We start from the raw sequence: 18,274 nt of genomic DNA on the forward strand, positions 1-18,274 counted from the left end.
CATTCATTACTTATTATTATCTGACATTTGTTTTGTCACAAATGAAAACTCATCTCACTAAAGCCATTACAAATCTCTTAAACCCTATTCAGTGATTTCAGTTCACTCTTTTTCTTACCAAATAAATTGTACTTTCCTTTGTCTTTTTTGTGCTTTCCACTCTTTAGGCTCATAAAACTACCTTTCTAATTCCCTCCTGCTTCTCTAGTCACTGTTCAGTAGCCTTTTCTGGTCTTTTCTTTTCCCTCCTTGTGTGAGCCAATGTTCCTGGTTGCAACATGAAATGAGTTAATTCAATGGAAATTGGCTCTAACAAGTAAGTGCTAGGAAAGTTACATAAATCCACTGGACAAATGGGCAGGAACACACAAAAAAAGAAGTTGAACAGTTAACCACCAAAATCATATTGCAGCTCTACCTCAGTGAGACCTGTTGCCATTGCTGCTGCATTTGAATTTGAATTTGAATGCTGAATTTGAAGCTCACAATGAAAATGCCATTGTTGTGGGTGCAGGATGCATTTTGGCGTCATGATATTGCAATTTCGTTGACTTGGAAAATCTCTTTTCTCAACATTTGACCTCTTTCTCCCCTCTTCATATCCAAATTCAGTGTAGATGAGTTTGAGTGGCTAATGTTAGATCTGGTCCCCTCACTCTAGGTTCAGGGGGAAAAGAAGGTCAGTTTTTAGAATTTTGACTTCTAGAGTGAATGCTTATTTTTGTCTAACACCAAGAGTCAATCATATGGAAGAAAAGAGAATACAATATTATTAACTAATACATGATGGGTATCTATTTTAATTTAATATAACAGCTCCATATGTATTTTCTTTTACCTTATCCACACTGTCCACTGTCTTCTGGATAGGCCATACATACTATACTTTCTGCCACCTCAATGTCTCGTAAGTCATTATTTCTTTTAAGCTCGTATAGATTATTATCGCTAAATTTATGTCACTTTGATATTCAGAAGTTTCTTGCAAAAACTGGCCTCTGCATCTGAAGTTTCCTTAATTTTCCATTATCACCTAGTAAAATACCAAGTGACTTTCATCTTTCCTAACCCACTCTTCCAGCTTTCCTGATAGCTCAGTTGGTAAAGAATCTGCCTGCAATGCAGGAGACCCTGGTTTGATTCTTGGGTCAGGAAGATCCGCTGGAGAAGGGATAGGCTACCCACTCCAGTATTCTTGGGCTTCCCTTGTAGTTCAGCTTGTAAAGAATCTGCTGCAATGCAGGAGACCCTGGTTCTATTCCTGGATCAGGAAGATGCCCCTGGAGAAGGGAAAGGCTACCCACTCCAGTATTCTGGCCTGGAGAATTCCATGGACTGTATAGTCCATAGGGTGGCAAAGAGTCAGATGACTGAGCAACTTTCACTAGCCCACTCTTTGTATATCATGTGTCACGAAGTCCCAGTAACTCTATACTGTGATTTATTTTGATCTGTTTCTTTGCCTTCTCAAAACTCCCAATGTCATATCACATATGAACAAAAAACTTCAGATACATTTAAATCACTTGGGGAGCATTTATAAAATGCATATTATTAGATGCCATTTATGATGTGCATGGCATTGAATTCAGTTGTTAAACCAGGCCCTTGTAACATTTTTACTTCTGATGCTGCATCCATGACTAAAACACAGAATTTCTCTACCTTAGCAGTTTTCCCATAAATTTGCCTCATGTTCAGAATGTCTTTCCTCTATTCTACATCTGCTCACTCCCATATACATTTTGAGATACAATAGGTGGTTGGTCAAAAAGTTTGTTTGGGTTTTTCCATAAGACCACACAGAACAATTGAGCAAAGTTTTTGGCCAACGTGATAGTTGTTTTTTTCCAGCACAATAATTTCCACCAAATACTTTTCATGTATTTCAATAAGAGTAAATAAAATAAAGTGTATGTTTGTATTTGTATTGTCTTCCTGAAATTTTCTTTTTAATGACTGGTGACTGTCCTTTTTCCATCTACTGCACTGAATTTCAGAGGCCATCTATAAAGGATATGGAAACAAAAAATGCAACAGAGCTGACAGAGTTTGTTCTCACAGGACTTACGTATGAACCAGTATGGCAAGTCCCCCTGTTCCTGCTGTTCTTGATAATATACCTCATCACTATCACGGGAAACCTTGGTCTGATTGCTCTCATCTGGAATGACCCTCATCTTCAAATTCCCATGTACTTATTCCTAGGGAATTTGGCCTTAGTGGATATTTGGTTATCCTCCACAGTGACTCCCAAGATGCTGGTCAACATTATCAACCAGAATAAGAGGATATCTCTCTCTGAATGCATGGTGCAATTTTTTTTGTTTGTAGTCAGTGCGACTACGGAATGTTTTCTGCTGGCGATGATGTCGTATGATCGTTATCTAGCCATATGCAACCCACTACTTTATCCAGCGATTATGACTCATAGACAATGCATGGGAATGTTAGTTTCATCATTTGTTGGTGGCCTTTTTCATGCCTTAATTCATACGGGCTTTTTATTCAGATTAACCTTTTGTAATGACAACATAATACATCACTTTTATTGTGACATCATGCCCTTGTTTAAAATTTCTTGCACTGACCCTTCTATTAACGTTCTGATGATATTTATTTTCTCTGGTTCAATACAGGTGTTCACCATTCTTATTGTTCTTATCTCTTATACACTAGTTCTCTTCACAATTTTAAAAAAGAAGTCTGCACAAGGCATAAGGAAGGCCTTCTCCACCTGTGGGGCCCACCTTCTATCTGTCTCTTTATACTATGGTCCTCTTCTTTTTATGTATGTGCGCCCTGGATCCACACAAGCAGATGATCAGGATATGATGGACTCTCTGTTTTACACTGTCATAATTCCTTTCCTAAATCCCATTATCTACAGCCTGAGAAATAAAAAAGTCATATATTCACTGCTAAAAATATTAAAAAGAAACATTTAGATTTAATACTAATATGTGTTCTCTTATATAAAAACAATATAAAATTATGTAAATTAAATGTTTAATTGTGTTTAATGTTCAAAGTTTTTTGCATTCATAACTGTTCTATTATTTTAATGACTTAAGATTTTAGTACCTAATAAGTTATTTTAAATATTTGTATATATTATTTAAACACACAGGAAATTTTAATCAAATATTCATATCATACTAAAATAAACAGAAATGAAAATATTTTACATGCTTGCATATTCTTCATTGTGGTTTTATAACTGTATTTACTAAACATATATTAAGCACTAAAATTGTGCTTTAACTCTGAAAAGAACTCAAATATGAGGCCTTTGATCATAATCAACCATATAGTTTGGAGACTCATATTACATGTAACTCCACATAGTAAGCATGTTGTGTTTGCGTGAACAGAGGTAGATCCCAGGAACGCTGCTGACCATCAAAAGGTCTTCTATTCTACTTTATTTAGGACATGGTGAGCTCACTTCTTGTGTATTCAACTCTCATTGGACACAGAAGAATAAACACAATGGGAAAGCAATGAAGAAAACATGAGAAAGGATTCAAGGATTTTGACCTGACCTTCACCACTGAAGGATTCTCTTAACTCAGCCTGCTTCTATGAGGACCAAAAAGGAATGTTGCCTCTCACTGTCCATAATGCTTTCTAAGGCCCCTTCTAGTTATACTTGTTATTGTGTAGTCTGAAAAGCTTCACTGTGTCAGAAAGCTAATAGTTTAGATTGAGGACCTATTTTGAAATGGGCATAGGGAATAAATAACTGGCAGAATAGGAAGTAAATGGTCTCAATCTTGGAAATCTGCCAAATGGCACAGTGGTAAGGAATCTGCCTGCCAATGCAGGAGGCACAAGACATGCGGGTTTGATCCCTGGGCCAGGGAGATCCCCTAGAGGAGGAAATGGCAACCCCCTCCAGTATTCCTACCTGGAAGATTCCATGAACAGAGGAGCCAGGTGGAACAGTCCACAGGGTCACAAAGAGTCAGACAAAATGAGCACACAAGTGCAAACTACTGTAGGGACTGAATGTCAGTTTTCCCCCAAATTCATATGTTGAAGCACCAACCCCTTAATATGGTGGTATTAGAGTAGACTCTTTGGCAGGTAATTAGTCTTAGATGAAATCATAAGATCATGAACTCCTTGTTTCAAAATTCAGGCTTAAATTGAAGAAAATAGGGAAAACCACTAAACCAATCAGGTATGACCTAAATGAAATCCCTTATGATTATACAGTAGAATGAGAAACAGATTTCAGGGATTAGATTTGATAGACAGAGTGCCTGAAAAAATATGGACAAAGGTCCATGACATTGTACAGGAAGCAGTGATCAAGATCATTCCCAAGGAAAATGAAATGCAAAAAGGCAAAATGGTTGTCTGAAGAGGCCTTACAAATAGCTGAGAAAAGAAGAGAAGTTAAAGGCAAAGGAGAAAAGGAAAGATATACGCATTTTATTGTAGAGTTCCAAAGAATAGCAAGGAGAGATAAGAAAGCCTCCTCAGTGATCAATGCAAAGAAATAGAGGAAAACAACAGAATGGGAAAGACCAGAGATCTCTTCAAGAAAATTAGAGATACTGAGGGAACATTTCATGCAAAGATGGGCTCAATAAAAGACAGAAATGGTATGGACCTAACAGAAGCAAAAGATATTAAGAAGAGGTGGCAAGAATACACAGAAGAACTATACAAAAAAGATCTTCATGACCCAGATAACCACGATGGTCTGATAAGTCATTTAGAGCAAACATCCTGGAATGTGAAATCAAGTGGGCTTTAGGAAACATCACTATGAATAAAGCTAGTGGAGGCAATGGAATTCGTTAAGCTACTTCAAATCCTAAATGATGATGCTGTGAAAGTGCTGCACTCAATATGCCCACAAATTTGGAAAACTCAGCATTGGCCACAGGACTGGAAAATGTCACATTTCATTCCAATCCCAAAGAGGGGCAATGTCAAAAAATGTTCAAACTATCATACAACTACACTCATCTCACACGCTAGGAAAGTAATGCTCAAAATTCTCCAAGCTGGGCTTGAATAGTACATGAACCATGAACTTCCAGATGTTCAAGTGGATTTAGAAAAAGCATAAGAATAAGAGATCAAATTACCAACATCTGTTGGATCATAGGAAAAGCAAGAGAATTCCAGAAAAAAACATCTACTTCTGCTTCATTGACTATGCTGAAGCCTTTGACTGTATATGGATCACAACAAACTGTGGAAAATTCTGAAAGAGATGGGAATACCAGACCACCTTACTTGCCTCCTGAGAAAGCTGCATGCAGGTCAAGAAGCAACAGTTAGAACTGGACATGGAACAACAGACTGGTTCCAAATTGGGAAAGGAGTACATCAAGGCTGTATGTTGTCACCCTGCTTATTTAACTTATATGCAGAGTACATCATGCAGAATGCCAGACTGGATGAAGCACATACTGGAATCAAGATTGTCAGGAGAAATATCAATATCCTCGGATATGCAGATGACACCACCCTTATGGCAGAGATCAAAGAACTAAAGAGCCACTTGATGAAAGTGAAAGAGGAGAGTGAAAAAGTTGGCTTAAAATTCAACATTCAGGAAACTAAGATCATGGCATCTGGTCCCATAAATTCATGGCAAATAGATGGGGAAATAACAGAAACAGTGAGAGACTTTATTTTGGGGGGCTCCAAAATCACTGCAGATGGTGACTGCAGCCATGAAATTAAAAGACGCTTGCTCCCTGGAAGAAAAGCTATGACAAACCTAGACAGCATATTAAAAAGCAGAGACATAACTTTACCAACAAAGGTCCATCTAGTCAAGGCTATGGTTTTTCCAATAGTCATGTATGGATGTGAGAGTTGGACTGTGAAGAAGGCTGAGCGCTGAAGAATAGATGCTTTTGAACTGTGGTGTTGGAGAAGACTCTTGAGAGTCCCTTGGACTGCAAAGAGATCCAACCTGTCAATCCTAAAGGAAATCAGTCTTGAATATTCTTTGGTAGGACTGATGCTGAAGCTGAAACTCCAATAGTTTGGCCACCTGATGCGAAGAACTGACTTCTTGGAAAAGACCCTGATGCTGGGAAAGATTGAAGGCAGGAGAAGCGGATGACAGAGGATGACATGGTTTGATGGCATCACTGACTTGATGGACATGAGTTTGAGCAAGCTCTGGGATTTGGTGCTGGACAGGGAAGCCTGGTGTGCTGCGATTCATGGGTTGTAAAGAGTCAGACACGACTGAGTGACTGAACTGACTAATTAAGGTCATAAAGATAAGGCTTTTCATGATGGGATTAGTCCCCTTACACGAAGAGAGAGAGACAAGAGAGCTAGGTTTCTCTTCAGGTGTACTCAGCTAGGAAAGGCCATATGAGAAGGCAGCTGTTTGCCAGCCAGAAAGCAAGTTCTCACCAGTACAGTGTTTGTTGGACCCTTGGACTCAGACTTCCAAACCTCAGAATGTAAAAAATAAATGTCTGTGTTATAAGGCTAAAAATCTATGATATTTGATTATAGCAGTGTGAGTTAATAAAAAACCCCACTACTTGGCCACAGCAATCAGAGCAGAAAAAGAAATAAAAGGAATCCAAATTGGAAAAGAAGAAGTAAAACTCTCACTGTTTGCAGATGACATGATCCTCTACATAGAAAACCCTAAAGACTCCACCAGAAAATTACTAGAACTAATCAATGAATATAGTAAAGTTGCAGGATATAAAATCAACACACAGAAATCCCTTGCATTCCTATACACTAATAATGAGAAAATAGAAAGAGAAATTAAGGAAACAATTCCATTTACCATTGCAATGAGAAGAATAAAATACTTAGGAATATATCTATCTAAAGAAACTAAAGACCTATATATAGAAAACTATAAAACACTGATGAAAGAAAACAAAGAGGACACTAATAGATGGAGAAATATACCATGTTCATGGATTGGAAGAATCAGTATAATGAAAATGAGTATACTACCCAAAGCAATTTATAGATTCAATGCAATCCCTATCAAGCTACCAACGGTATTCTTCACAGAGCTAGAACAAATAATTTCACAATTTGTATGGAAATACAAAAAACCTCGAATAGCCAAAGCTATCTTGAGAAAGAAGAATGGAACTGGAGGAATCAACCTACCTGACTTCAGGCTCTGCTACAAAGCCACAGTCATCAAGACAGTATGGTACTGGCACAAAGACAGAAATATAGATCAATGGAACAGAATAGGAAGCCCAGAGATAAACCCAGGCACATATGGACACCTTATCTTTGACAAAGGAGGCAAGAATATACAATGGATTAAAGACAATCTCTTTAACAAGTGGTGCTGGGAAATCTGGTCAACCACTTGTAAAAGAATGAAACTAGAACACTTTCTAACACCACACACAAAAATAAACTCAAAATGGATTAAAGATCTCAACGTAAGACCAGAAACTATAAAACTCCTAGAGGAGAACATAAGCAAAACACTCTCCAACATACATCACAGCAGGAACTTCTATGACCCACCTCCCAGAATATTGGAAATAAAAGCAAAAATAAACAAATGGGACCTAATTAAACTTAAAAGCTTCTGCACAACAAAGGAAACTATAAGCAAGGGGAAAAGACAGTCTTCAGAATGGGAGAAAATAATAGCAAATGAAGCAACTGACAGACAACTAATCTCAAAAATATACAAGCAACTCCTACACCTCAATTCCAGAAAAATAAATGACCCAATCAAAAAATGGGCCAAAGAACTAAATAGACAGAATGATTTCTATAACATCTATTTTTAAAACTAATGTTAAAATACTGTTAAATTTTATACTAATTTGATTTGGTTTACAAAATGCCAATATAGACAGTTGAAAATGGAAAACAAACACTGAATAATCTATTTTATTATTATAAGTAAAATCTAGATGAGCAAAATAGATCTACGACTATACTGAACTCTTTAATGGTACATAATTATATGATTAGAGTAATTATAATGATTCCATAGGATATGTTTTGGTGAACTAGAACATTAAACAAATAAATGTGAGTTTACAGAATCATAATGCTTTCTCTGTAAGAAATCCTTCCGATAATTTTGCTCAAAATATATATTCCATTAACTTAACTATATTCTCTGATTGATTTTTAAGTTAAATCACTGAAATAGTAAACTCTCTCTCCTTTAACCCAATTCTGACAGCAATTTCTTTGGAAATTAATTTCATTGAAATATAATTTCATACATATTTATGAAATTGATTGTATACATATATATACACACAAAGATTGTAGGTATGTGTGTGTGTGTGCATGTATATGTATATATGTATATAAAACTGTATGCAGAAAGTGTTTCCTAAGTGCTCTTTCAAATTTATGACTTAAGTACCCATGCATTAAATTGAAATTTTTTGTTTGTTGAATTGTTTAAAATTTTATAGAAGGAAGCACATTCAAACAAATATACATTTAGCAACTGGAGCTGTTACCATTGTTTATTTACATTGCCTGTATTAATATTCCAGGCTGGGGGTTAAATTTTTTTCTGTAAAACTGGTAGGGGAATAAATGCTCTCAATTAAATTCATCAGGATTTCTAGAGAATGTCAGCTCTCTGTGACAACAAAGACTCTAAGTAGAGTTAGCATATTTATTAACAAAAGAAATTTATAAAGTAAATTTTCTTGTCAAATAAGTGAATTAATATATTTCTGGTTTGACATGTTCATAACTAGCTACATAATATGGTTCAAATGATTGTGAAATATATGAATACTTATAATTACTATTCAGTTCAGTTCAGTCGCTTAGTTGTGTCTGACTCTTTGTGACCCCATGAACCGCAGCACGCCAGGCCTCCCTGTCCATCACCAACTCCTGGAGTCCACTCAAACCCATGTCCATTGTGTCGGTGATGCCATCCAACCATCTCATCCAGGATGTCTGGCTCTGGGTGAGTGATCACACCATCGTGATTAGTGATTATCCGGGTCATGAAGATCTTTTTTGTACAGTTCTTCTGTGTATTCTTACCACCTCTTCTTAATATCTTCTGCTTCTGTTAGGTCCATACCATTTCTGTCCTTTATTGAGCCCATCTTTGCATGAAATGTTCCCTTGGTATCTCTAATTTTCTGGAAGAGATCTCTAGTCTTTCTCATTCTATTATTAGCTACCTTAACGATTCCCAAGTCATTATTTCTCTTATGCTCCTGTGGAATAATAATGCTTAGTATATATCACCTGGATGGTCAGAGGATGCTCCTTGCAAATACTTGCCACCACATCTGAGTTTTAAATCTCAATATTTGATGACTTTCTACCTGGTAATCAAGTGACTCTTATGATTTTCTCTCTTTTATTAACCACCTCTTTACATCTAATATGTCTGCAAGTGCTAGTGGTTCTACATTCTGATTTACTTTGAACTATCTGTTTGAATTCCTCATCACCCCAATGTCAAAGCACACATGGAATAAGATTTCTGCATATATTTTCATCACCTAGGAAACAATAAAATGACTGGATAACATTCATGACCTAAAGAATCAACGTTGATAATAATACCTCAGAATCTATTTTGTACCACTCCCTCTCCCAGACACTTCTAATGTGTAATCTGTTGTAAGAATCACTGGTCAATAGTCATAACTTCCAGATTAGTACTTCTGACACCAGGCTACATCCCCTGAAGTTTACTTTATTCAACCAGTTATTTAACTTTAAAAATAACTGAGGATGCTTCTCCATGTTTTAAAAATTTTCAGTTTGTCTATTCCTTAAAGAATAAAATTCAATAAAGTTTCATTAGTACTCAATTTATTTTATAATCAGGCCCTTTTAACATCTTAATTTTGACACTATATCCATGCCCTAAACACGTTTCTTCCATCTCGTTTAATAATCCCCCATAAATTTGATCATGTTCAGAATGTCTTTCTCTTATTCTATATCCATTCATACCTGTACATATTTTGAACTGAAATAATTACATTATTCCAATAAAATTATTTCTGTAAATACTTTTCAAGTATTTGGTAAGCATAAATAAAATAAAGGGCATTCAGGCTTGGTATATGGCTCTATTCAAAGCTCAACATTCAGAAAACGAAGATCATTGCATCTGGTCCCATCACTTCATGGCAAATAGATGGGGAAACAGTGGAAACAGTGTCAGACTTTATTTTTTGGGGGCTCCAAAATCACTGCAGATGGTGACTGCAGCCATGAAATTAAAAGATGCTTACTCCTTGGAAGAAAAGTTATAACCAACCTAGATAGCATATTGAAAAGCAGAGACATTACTTTGCCAACAAATGTCCATCTAGTCAAGGCTATGGATTTTCCAGTGATCATGTATAAATGTGAGAGTTGGACTGTGAAGAAAGCTGAGCACCGAAGAATTGATGCTTTTGAACTGTGGTGTTGGAGAAGACTCTTAAGAGTCCCTTGGACTGCAAGGAGATGCAACCGATCCATACTAAAAGAGATCAGCCCTGGGTGTTCTTTGGAAGGAATGATGCTAAAGCTGAAACTCCAGTACCTTGGGTACCTCATGCGAAGAGTTGACTCATTAGAAAAGACTCTGATGCTGGGAGGGATTGGGGGCAGGAGGAAAAGGGGACGACAGAGGATGAGATGGCTGGATGGCATCACCAACTCGATGGATGTGAGTTTGAGTGAACTCCAGGAGATGGTGATGGACAGGAGGCCTGCTGTGCTGCGATTCATGGGGTCGCAAAGAGTCAGACACGACTGAGCGACTGAACTGAACTGAACTGAACTGAACCAAATTTCCTTTTTAAAATTCTTGAGAAATGTTTTCTCCATTTACTGCATTTTATTTCAGATGCAATCTATTAATGATATGGAAACAAAAGATGCAACAGAGCTAACAGAGTTCATTGTCACAGGACTTACACATCAACCAGAGTGGCAAGTGCCCCTGTTTCTGTTGTTGTTGATAATATATCTCATCACCATCGTGGGAAACCTTGGTCTAATTGCTCTCATTTACAATGACCCTAAACTTTACATCTCCATGTACTTATTCCTAGGGAACCTGGCATTTGTGGATACTTGGTTATCCTCCACAGTGACCCCCAAGATGCTGCTCAACTTCTTTGCATGAACAAAATGATCTCTCTTCCTGAATGTAAGATACAGTTTTTTTCCTTTGTAATCTGTGTAACTACGGAATGTTTTCTGTTGGCAACTATGGCATATGATCGTTATGTGGCCATATGCAAACCACTAATTTATCCAATAATCATGACCAACAGACTATGCATTTGGCTGTTAGTTTTGTCATATTTTGGTGGCCTCCTTCGTGCCATACTTCATAATGTTTTTTTTTTTACTCAGATTAACCTTCTACAATTCCAACACAGTACGTCACTTTTACTGTGACATTATACCACTGTTTAAGATTTCTTGTACTGACCCTTCCATTAACATTCCGATAGTATTCATTTTTGCTGGGTCAATACAGCCATTCACCATTTCCATTGTTCTTATCTCTTATGCTCTAGTTCTCTGTACAGTTTTGAAAAAGAAGTCTTTACAAGGCATAAGGAAGGCCTTCTCCACCTGTGGAGCCACCTCCTATCTGTCTCTTTATACTATGGGCCTCTTCTCTTCATGTTATGTGCTCCATGGATCTTTACAAGAAAATGATCAAGGTATGATAGACTGCCTATTTTACACTGTCATCATTCCTTTCTTACATCCAATTATCTACAGCCTCAGAAATAAGAAAGCCATAAGTTCACTGGCAAAAATGTTCAACAGAAATGCTTAAAACTCATATTAATATCCATCCTCTTGCTAAAATAGTCATATAGTTGTGGAGATCTGATGTTGCTATTTGTAGTTTTGTGTATAAGTTTGTTCCTCTTATAACTATCCTAGAATTTTAATGACTCACTAAGGTGGGATTTCTGGAGAAGGCAATGGCACCCCACTCCAGTACTCTTGCCTGGAAAATCCCATGGACGGAGAAGCCTGGTAGGCTGCAGTCCATGGGGTCGCGAAGAGTCGGACATGACTGAGTGACTTCACTTTCACCTTTCACTTTCATGCATTGGAGAAGGAAATGGAAACCCACTCCAGTGTTCTTGCCTGGAGAATATCAGGGACGGGGGAGCCTGATGGGCTGCTGTCTATAGGGTTGCACAGAGTCGGACACGACTGAAGCAACTTAGCAGCAGCAGCAAGCAGCAAGGTGGGATTTCTAGTAAACATCTTAAAATATGTGGATATGTAACTCAAAACCAAGAATAAAGATAAATTTTAATCAAGTGTTCATGTAATATTAGAATAATTAAAGAGAGAAATTATCATAGTTCACATATATATTCTCAGTGTGGCTTCATAAATGCATTAAGCAATACAATAGTATAATCACTGAAGAAAATGGAATATAATGTCTTTGATAGCAAAAACTCTGTGTAGTCTAGAGACTTACATTACATTTAATTCTATAGTTAGGATTGTTTTGAGTGAATGGAGGACAATTGCAGAAATTTGTGTCTATAAATAATTGAGAGAGAATTGAAATGAATACTTTAAATGAAGTAAAATTGCAAGGCTTATTATCAATCTTGTGTTGAGCCCATGGAGATTACTAGGCCTACAATGGCTACTGAATGTCAGATCACCTTCCTGTTGTTGTTCAGTCGATCAGTCGTATCCAACTCTTTGAGACCCCATGGACTGCAGCACACCAGGCTTAGGTTTCTTTCATGGCAATTGCAAGTATCATATACCTAAAGTGATTAATCTTGCTCTACTTAGCAGGAGGATTATCTCCTGTTATATATTAGGAGAAACTCTTTAGGTAGATGTTTGTATTAACAATTAAACAGTATAAGTAAAAATATCATTATTACATATATCTAAAAGTGAAGGTCACAAGATTAGATCAAGTCATTTATCTTGTTTTTGTTCCCTAAGGGATATCCCCAAGCCTCAGAAATGGAGTTAATAAATCACAGTCCAGATATTTTTATTATTTTTCACTATAGGATCGATGTTATTGCATATTGCCCTGGATTGTTATTTTTTGTTGCTGTATAATATTCCCATTGCTCTGATTTTTTTTCTGTAAGTTATCTAAATTTCTGTTTGTTCACAAACTGTTATGACTCAAAGCCTATATTTCTAATATAGGCAACTGGTGTATATTTCTTTGATAACCACAAAAGTTTGATCCTATAACTGGCCTTTTGTTTGAATGAAAAGGTTGAGCACAATGTATCACCTGCCAAGTTCTTCTTTAGGTTGAGTAGGTATGAAATAGGCACTGGAGGCCTGTCAGATGTCAGACTTCTATGGAGCCTTCTCTTGAATATGTCTAATCTATAGATTCTAGTGCTCTGATGTATGTTTCAGAAAAACCCATACTAATTGATGCCTTCCAAAATTCATTAAAATCTCTTCACTGATGTGTTCCTATTTTTATTTCTGTTAAAGTATTTTTTTTTCCATTTTGTATATCATATAAATTTCCATATCATTTCCATATGATTGGATTTATATGGATTTATATGATATGGATTTATATATACCATTTATATGATATGGATTATATATAATAATCCATAATAATATGGATTATTTCCATATAATATGGATTCTATAAATTTCCATATGATTTCCATATCATTGCAGTGGAATATTGGAAAAGATGTAAAATATAAACCCTTACAAAGCTCACATTTTAGAAGTATTGTCCAGATATCTTTAAAAAAAGAAACTATGAAATGACATATGTTTTATTTAATGTTAGTGAGATGTAGAAGCTATTAGGCTACATTTATCCAGTTATCTGAAACACTGATGATATCAGATGAAAATGCTACTTGGAAACACTAATAATACAACAGAAATACTCTTTATTATGAAGATATATCAATTATTTAATCTTGAGATTTAAGAGAATTTACAGCTCCTCTCCCTTATGTACATAGATAATTTTTTTTTCTCCTAATTTTATAACACCTTGTGATATTGAGAAGTTGCTGAAAACATTATCCTTTACAATGGTCAAAAAATCAACACAATCACAAGTAAAAACAAACTCTACTAAATCTAGAACCATATTTCTCAGTCTGAGTTGTGAACTGCTGTTGTGTTGTTGTTCGATTGCGACGTCATATTCAATTCTTTGCGACTCCATGGAATGCAGCACACCAGCTCTGTCCTCTATTTCCTGGAGTTTGCTCAAATTCATGTCCGCTGAGTCAGTGATGCAAACCAACCATCTCATCTTCTGCCACCCCCTTCTCCAGCAGGAAAGGAAAGATTGCCTTCAATTTTTCCCAGCATCAGAGTTTATTTGAATGAGTCAGCTCTTTGTATCAGGTGGACAAAATACTGGAGCTTCAGTTTCAGCATCAGTCCTTCCAATGAATATTCAGAATTGATCTTCTTTAGGATTAACTGGTTTGATTTCCTTGCTGTACCAGGGACTCTCAAATCTTCTCCAGCACCACAATATGAAAGCATCAGTTCTTCAGCACTCAGCCTTCTTTATGGTTCAACTCTCACATCTGTACATAACTACTGGAAAAGCCATAGCTTTGACTATATGGACTCTTGTTGGCAAACGGATATCTTTGTTTTTTAATAAGTTGCCTAGGTTTGTCATGGCTTTCCTTCCATAAGCATCTTTTAATTTCATGGCTGCAGTAAACATTCTCAGTGATTCTGGAGCCCAAGAAAAGAGAATCTGTCACTGCTTCCACTTTTTTCCCTTCTATTGTCCATGATGGGATGGGATGGGATGCCATGATCTCAGTTTTACTAATCTTGAGTTTCAAGCCTCCTCTATCACCTCTTTCACCCTCATCAGGAGGCTCTTTAGTTCCTCTTTGCACTTTCTGCCATTAGAGTGGTATCATCTGCATATCTGAGGTTGCTGATATTTCTCCTGGCAGTCTTGATTCCAGCTTGTGAGTCATCCAGCCCAGCATGTTGCATGATGTACTCCGCATATAAATTAAATAAGCAGGGTGACAGTATACAGCTTTGACATACTCCTTTTCCATTAGGAACCAGTCCATTGTTTCACATCCAGTCCTAACTGCCACTTCTTGATATGCATACAGGTTTCTTAGGAGACATGTAAAATGGTCTGATGTTTCCCATCTCTTTCAGAATTTTCCACAGTTTGTTGTGACCCACACAGTCAAAGGCTTTATTCAATGAAACAGAAGTTCTTCTGGAATTCCCTTGCTTTCTCTATGATCCAACAAATGTTGGCAATTTGACCTCTGGTTCCTCTGCTTTTCTAAACCCAGCTTGTATATCTGGAAGTTCTCACTTCACATACTGCTGATGGATTCACACATAGCTTGAAGGATTTTGAGCATAACCTTGCTAACACGTGAAATGAATGCAATTGTATGATAATTTGAACATTCTTTGACATTTCTTCTTTGGGATTGACTGCCCAAGTACTGCATTTCAGACTCTTTTGTTGACTATGAGGGCTACTCCCTTTCTTCTAAGGGTTTTTTGCCCGCAGTAGTAAATATAATGGTGATCTTAATTAAATTTGCCCAGTCTCTTCCATTTTACTTCACTGATTCCTAAGATGTTGATGTTAACTCTTGCCATCTCCTATTTGACCACATCCAATTTACCTGGATTCATGGACCTAATATTCCAGGTTCCTACGCAATACTGTTCTTTATAGCATCAGACTTTACTTTCACCACCAGACGCTGGATACATCCACAACTGAGTGTCATTTCTGCTTTGATCCAGCTTCTTCGTTCTTTCTGGAGCTATTGGTAATTGCCCTCCACTCTTCCCCAGTAGCATATTGAACACCTTCTGAGCTTGGGGAGAGTGTCATCTTTGTCACCCCCCAAAATATCATATCATTTTTCCTTTTCATACTGTTCATGGGGTTCTTGTAGCAAGGAATCTGGAGTGGTTTGCCAGTCTCTCCTCCAGTGAACAATGTTTTTTGAGAACTCTCTGCTATAATCCGTCCATCCTGGGTGGCCCTGCATGGCATTGCTCATAGTTTCATTGAGTTTCCACAGCTTTTTTGCCACGGCAAGGCTGTGATCCATGAAGCAGAGCAAATCCTATCTGAGAAACAGTACTATGTATTGGATGTAGATTCAAAAAATATACATCTTCTGAACTTTGAACTTTCTGGTATTATCATACAGAAACTTTTGTAACTTAGTTCTAAAAGTCCATTGTATCTTTCACTCAAATTAGCTGCTTCAGAATTTTAGGGAACAGGATAAGACAAGTGAATTTAATAATAATGGGGCCATTATGACATTTCATTTGCTATGAGGTAAATTCCTTGATCAGAGGCAATGAAATGTGGAATGACAGTGTGGAATGAGATGTACCATGACAGTGGATAAGGAATCCTGTAAGTCCACAAATGGTTGTTTCAGCAGAAGCACTGCCTGTAGGGGAGGCAAATCTGTATCTAGAGTAAATATTCTAGTAAGAACAAAACACCAACTCTTTCTTGATGGAAAACTGTCAAAGTAATCAACCTACCACCATGTAGCTGGCTAACCACCCCAATTAATGGTGAAATATTGGGGACTCAATGCTGGACTCTGTACTGGCAAATGGAGCACTCTGACATGACCTTAGGCAAGCTGTCCATGTTAAGTGGAAATTAATGATGTAGGGCTCACGTGTAACCTTTGTTCTTGTCATCATTTTGCCTTTTTCATGAGCCTATCTGGTGATGACAAGTGTGGCTGGAGAAAGAGGTTTACTGGTGACCATAGAATGGTTTTCAGCTACAAGTATTTTTTTTTTTAATACATTACTCTATATTCCTGGAGTCTTGTGCAGGTCACAAGATTAGATCAGTTCATTTGCCTTATTTTAATGTCTCTGAAGCATTCTCTGTTCTAGGAAAATGGAGTGGATTGATCACTTTGAAGTTGCTTTTAATCTTCTCCCTAAAGATTATTTAATTGTATATGTCTGTAGTTTGTTGATTATTATTGGCATACAATGTTTCCATTGTTCAAATGGTCTCCTGTCAATTATGTGGATTTTTGCTTTTTCATACACTGTAGTGACCCAAAGACTAACTGAAAGTGCAGGCTACATGTATGCATTTTCTTCTACTGTCTTTAAGGACATTTCCTAATGGATTTTTCTTTGAATGAGAAGTCTGATGTCAAGTTATCAGTATATGAGTGGGCTGTATAACCTATCAAGTCTTAATTTAGCTTGGTGAGTACAGAACAGACAGTTGGAGGCTTCCAAGAAACTCAGACCTCCTTGGAGCCTTCTCCTACAAATGTTTGGTCTACAGACTCCTCTACTCTGTTCTGACCTTCAGTACAATTCAAACCGCTTTATGCCTTCCAGAAATTATCAAAATATCTAGTCAAATGATGTGATTCCACTCACCTTCTGTTACAGATTTATTAATTTAGTACATTATTTTTCATTAGAGTGGCCCATTAGGAAAGAGGTAAAATATACACTTTTGAAAAATACAGATTTCAGAAAATATTTCACATACAAAGAATATATATTCTATATTTAGAGAATATGATTCCTTTAAAAAGATACTTAGAAAATCAATCTGTAATGTTTAACAGTTATTTAGGTGTTTAGCATGATACCATTTAACTAAATTCAGCCAGTTGCCTGGAACACTGCTGGAAACTGAGGACAGCAAGTGGCATAATTCAAAAGAAGGCCTGAGACAGGAGGGCCAATGCTATAGATTCCTGTCTGAGTACAAAGTCTTGAGAATCAGGATCACCTAGAGCACCTAAAGATAAGTGTCAACCAGGCAAGCAGAAACTGAATTCAACCTTCCTCTGCCTTGCTGTTACATTCAGACCCCCAGCAGACTGGATGATGCCAGGTACATTGGGAGGATCATGTGCTTTACTCAGGCCACCACTTCCATACTAAGCACTTCTGGAAACAGTCTCACAGACACACTCCAAAATAATGTTTAGTCAGATAAATGGACAGCCCACATCCCAGCCAAGTTGACACATAAAACTAACCTTAAAATCTATCCATAATCACCATGGCACTCATACATATCTCCTAAAGACATATGTTATCTCCACACATAAAAAGAATAAAGTTATATTCCACCTAACAGAACACACCCATTTGTGGATAATGGAAAAGGTACTATCTCCTTCCCCAGAAAAGTAGGTAAATTCTTTGAGTGATATTTATTTCTCTCCATGGTATATGGGAACTTAAATACTATAATGGCAAATGAACAACCCTCAACCTCGATATTATATAGTCAGGATATTCTATG

General features: G+C 36.9%; 1 protein-coding gene and 1 pseudogene across 1 annotated transcript; both read left to right on the top strand.

Moving 5' to 3' along the window:
* The first annotated feature begins 2,018 nt into the window (after positions 1 to 2,018).
* On the top strand, positions 2,019 to 2,948 carry LOC113898610 (olfactory receptor 5H2-like). The gene has a single exon (XM_027551927.1). The coding sequence runs from the start codon at positions 2,019 to 2,021 to the stop codon at positions 2,946 to 2,948; it is 930 nt and encodes a 309-aa protein (XP_027407728.1).
* Positions 2,949 to 10,846: 7,898 nt separating this feature from the next.
* LOC113898618 lies at positions 10,847 to 11,779 on the top strand (annotated as a pseudogene).
* Positions 11,780 to 18,274: the final 6,495 nt, after the last annotated feature.

This window comes from Bos indicus x Bos taurus, chromosome 1, assembly GCF_003369695.1.
Source record: "Bos indicus x Bos taurus breed Angus x Brahman F1 hybrid chromosome 1, Bos_hybrid_MaternalHap_v2.0, whole genome shotgun sequence".
NCBI lineage: Eukaryota > Metazoa > Chordata > Mammalia > Artiodactyla > Bovidae > Bos > Bos indicus x Bos taurus.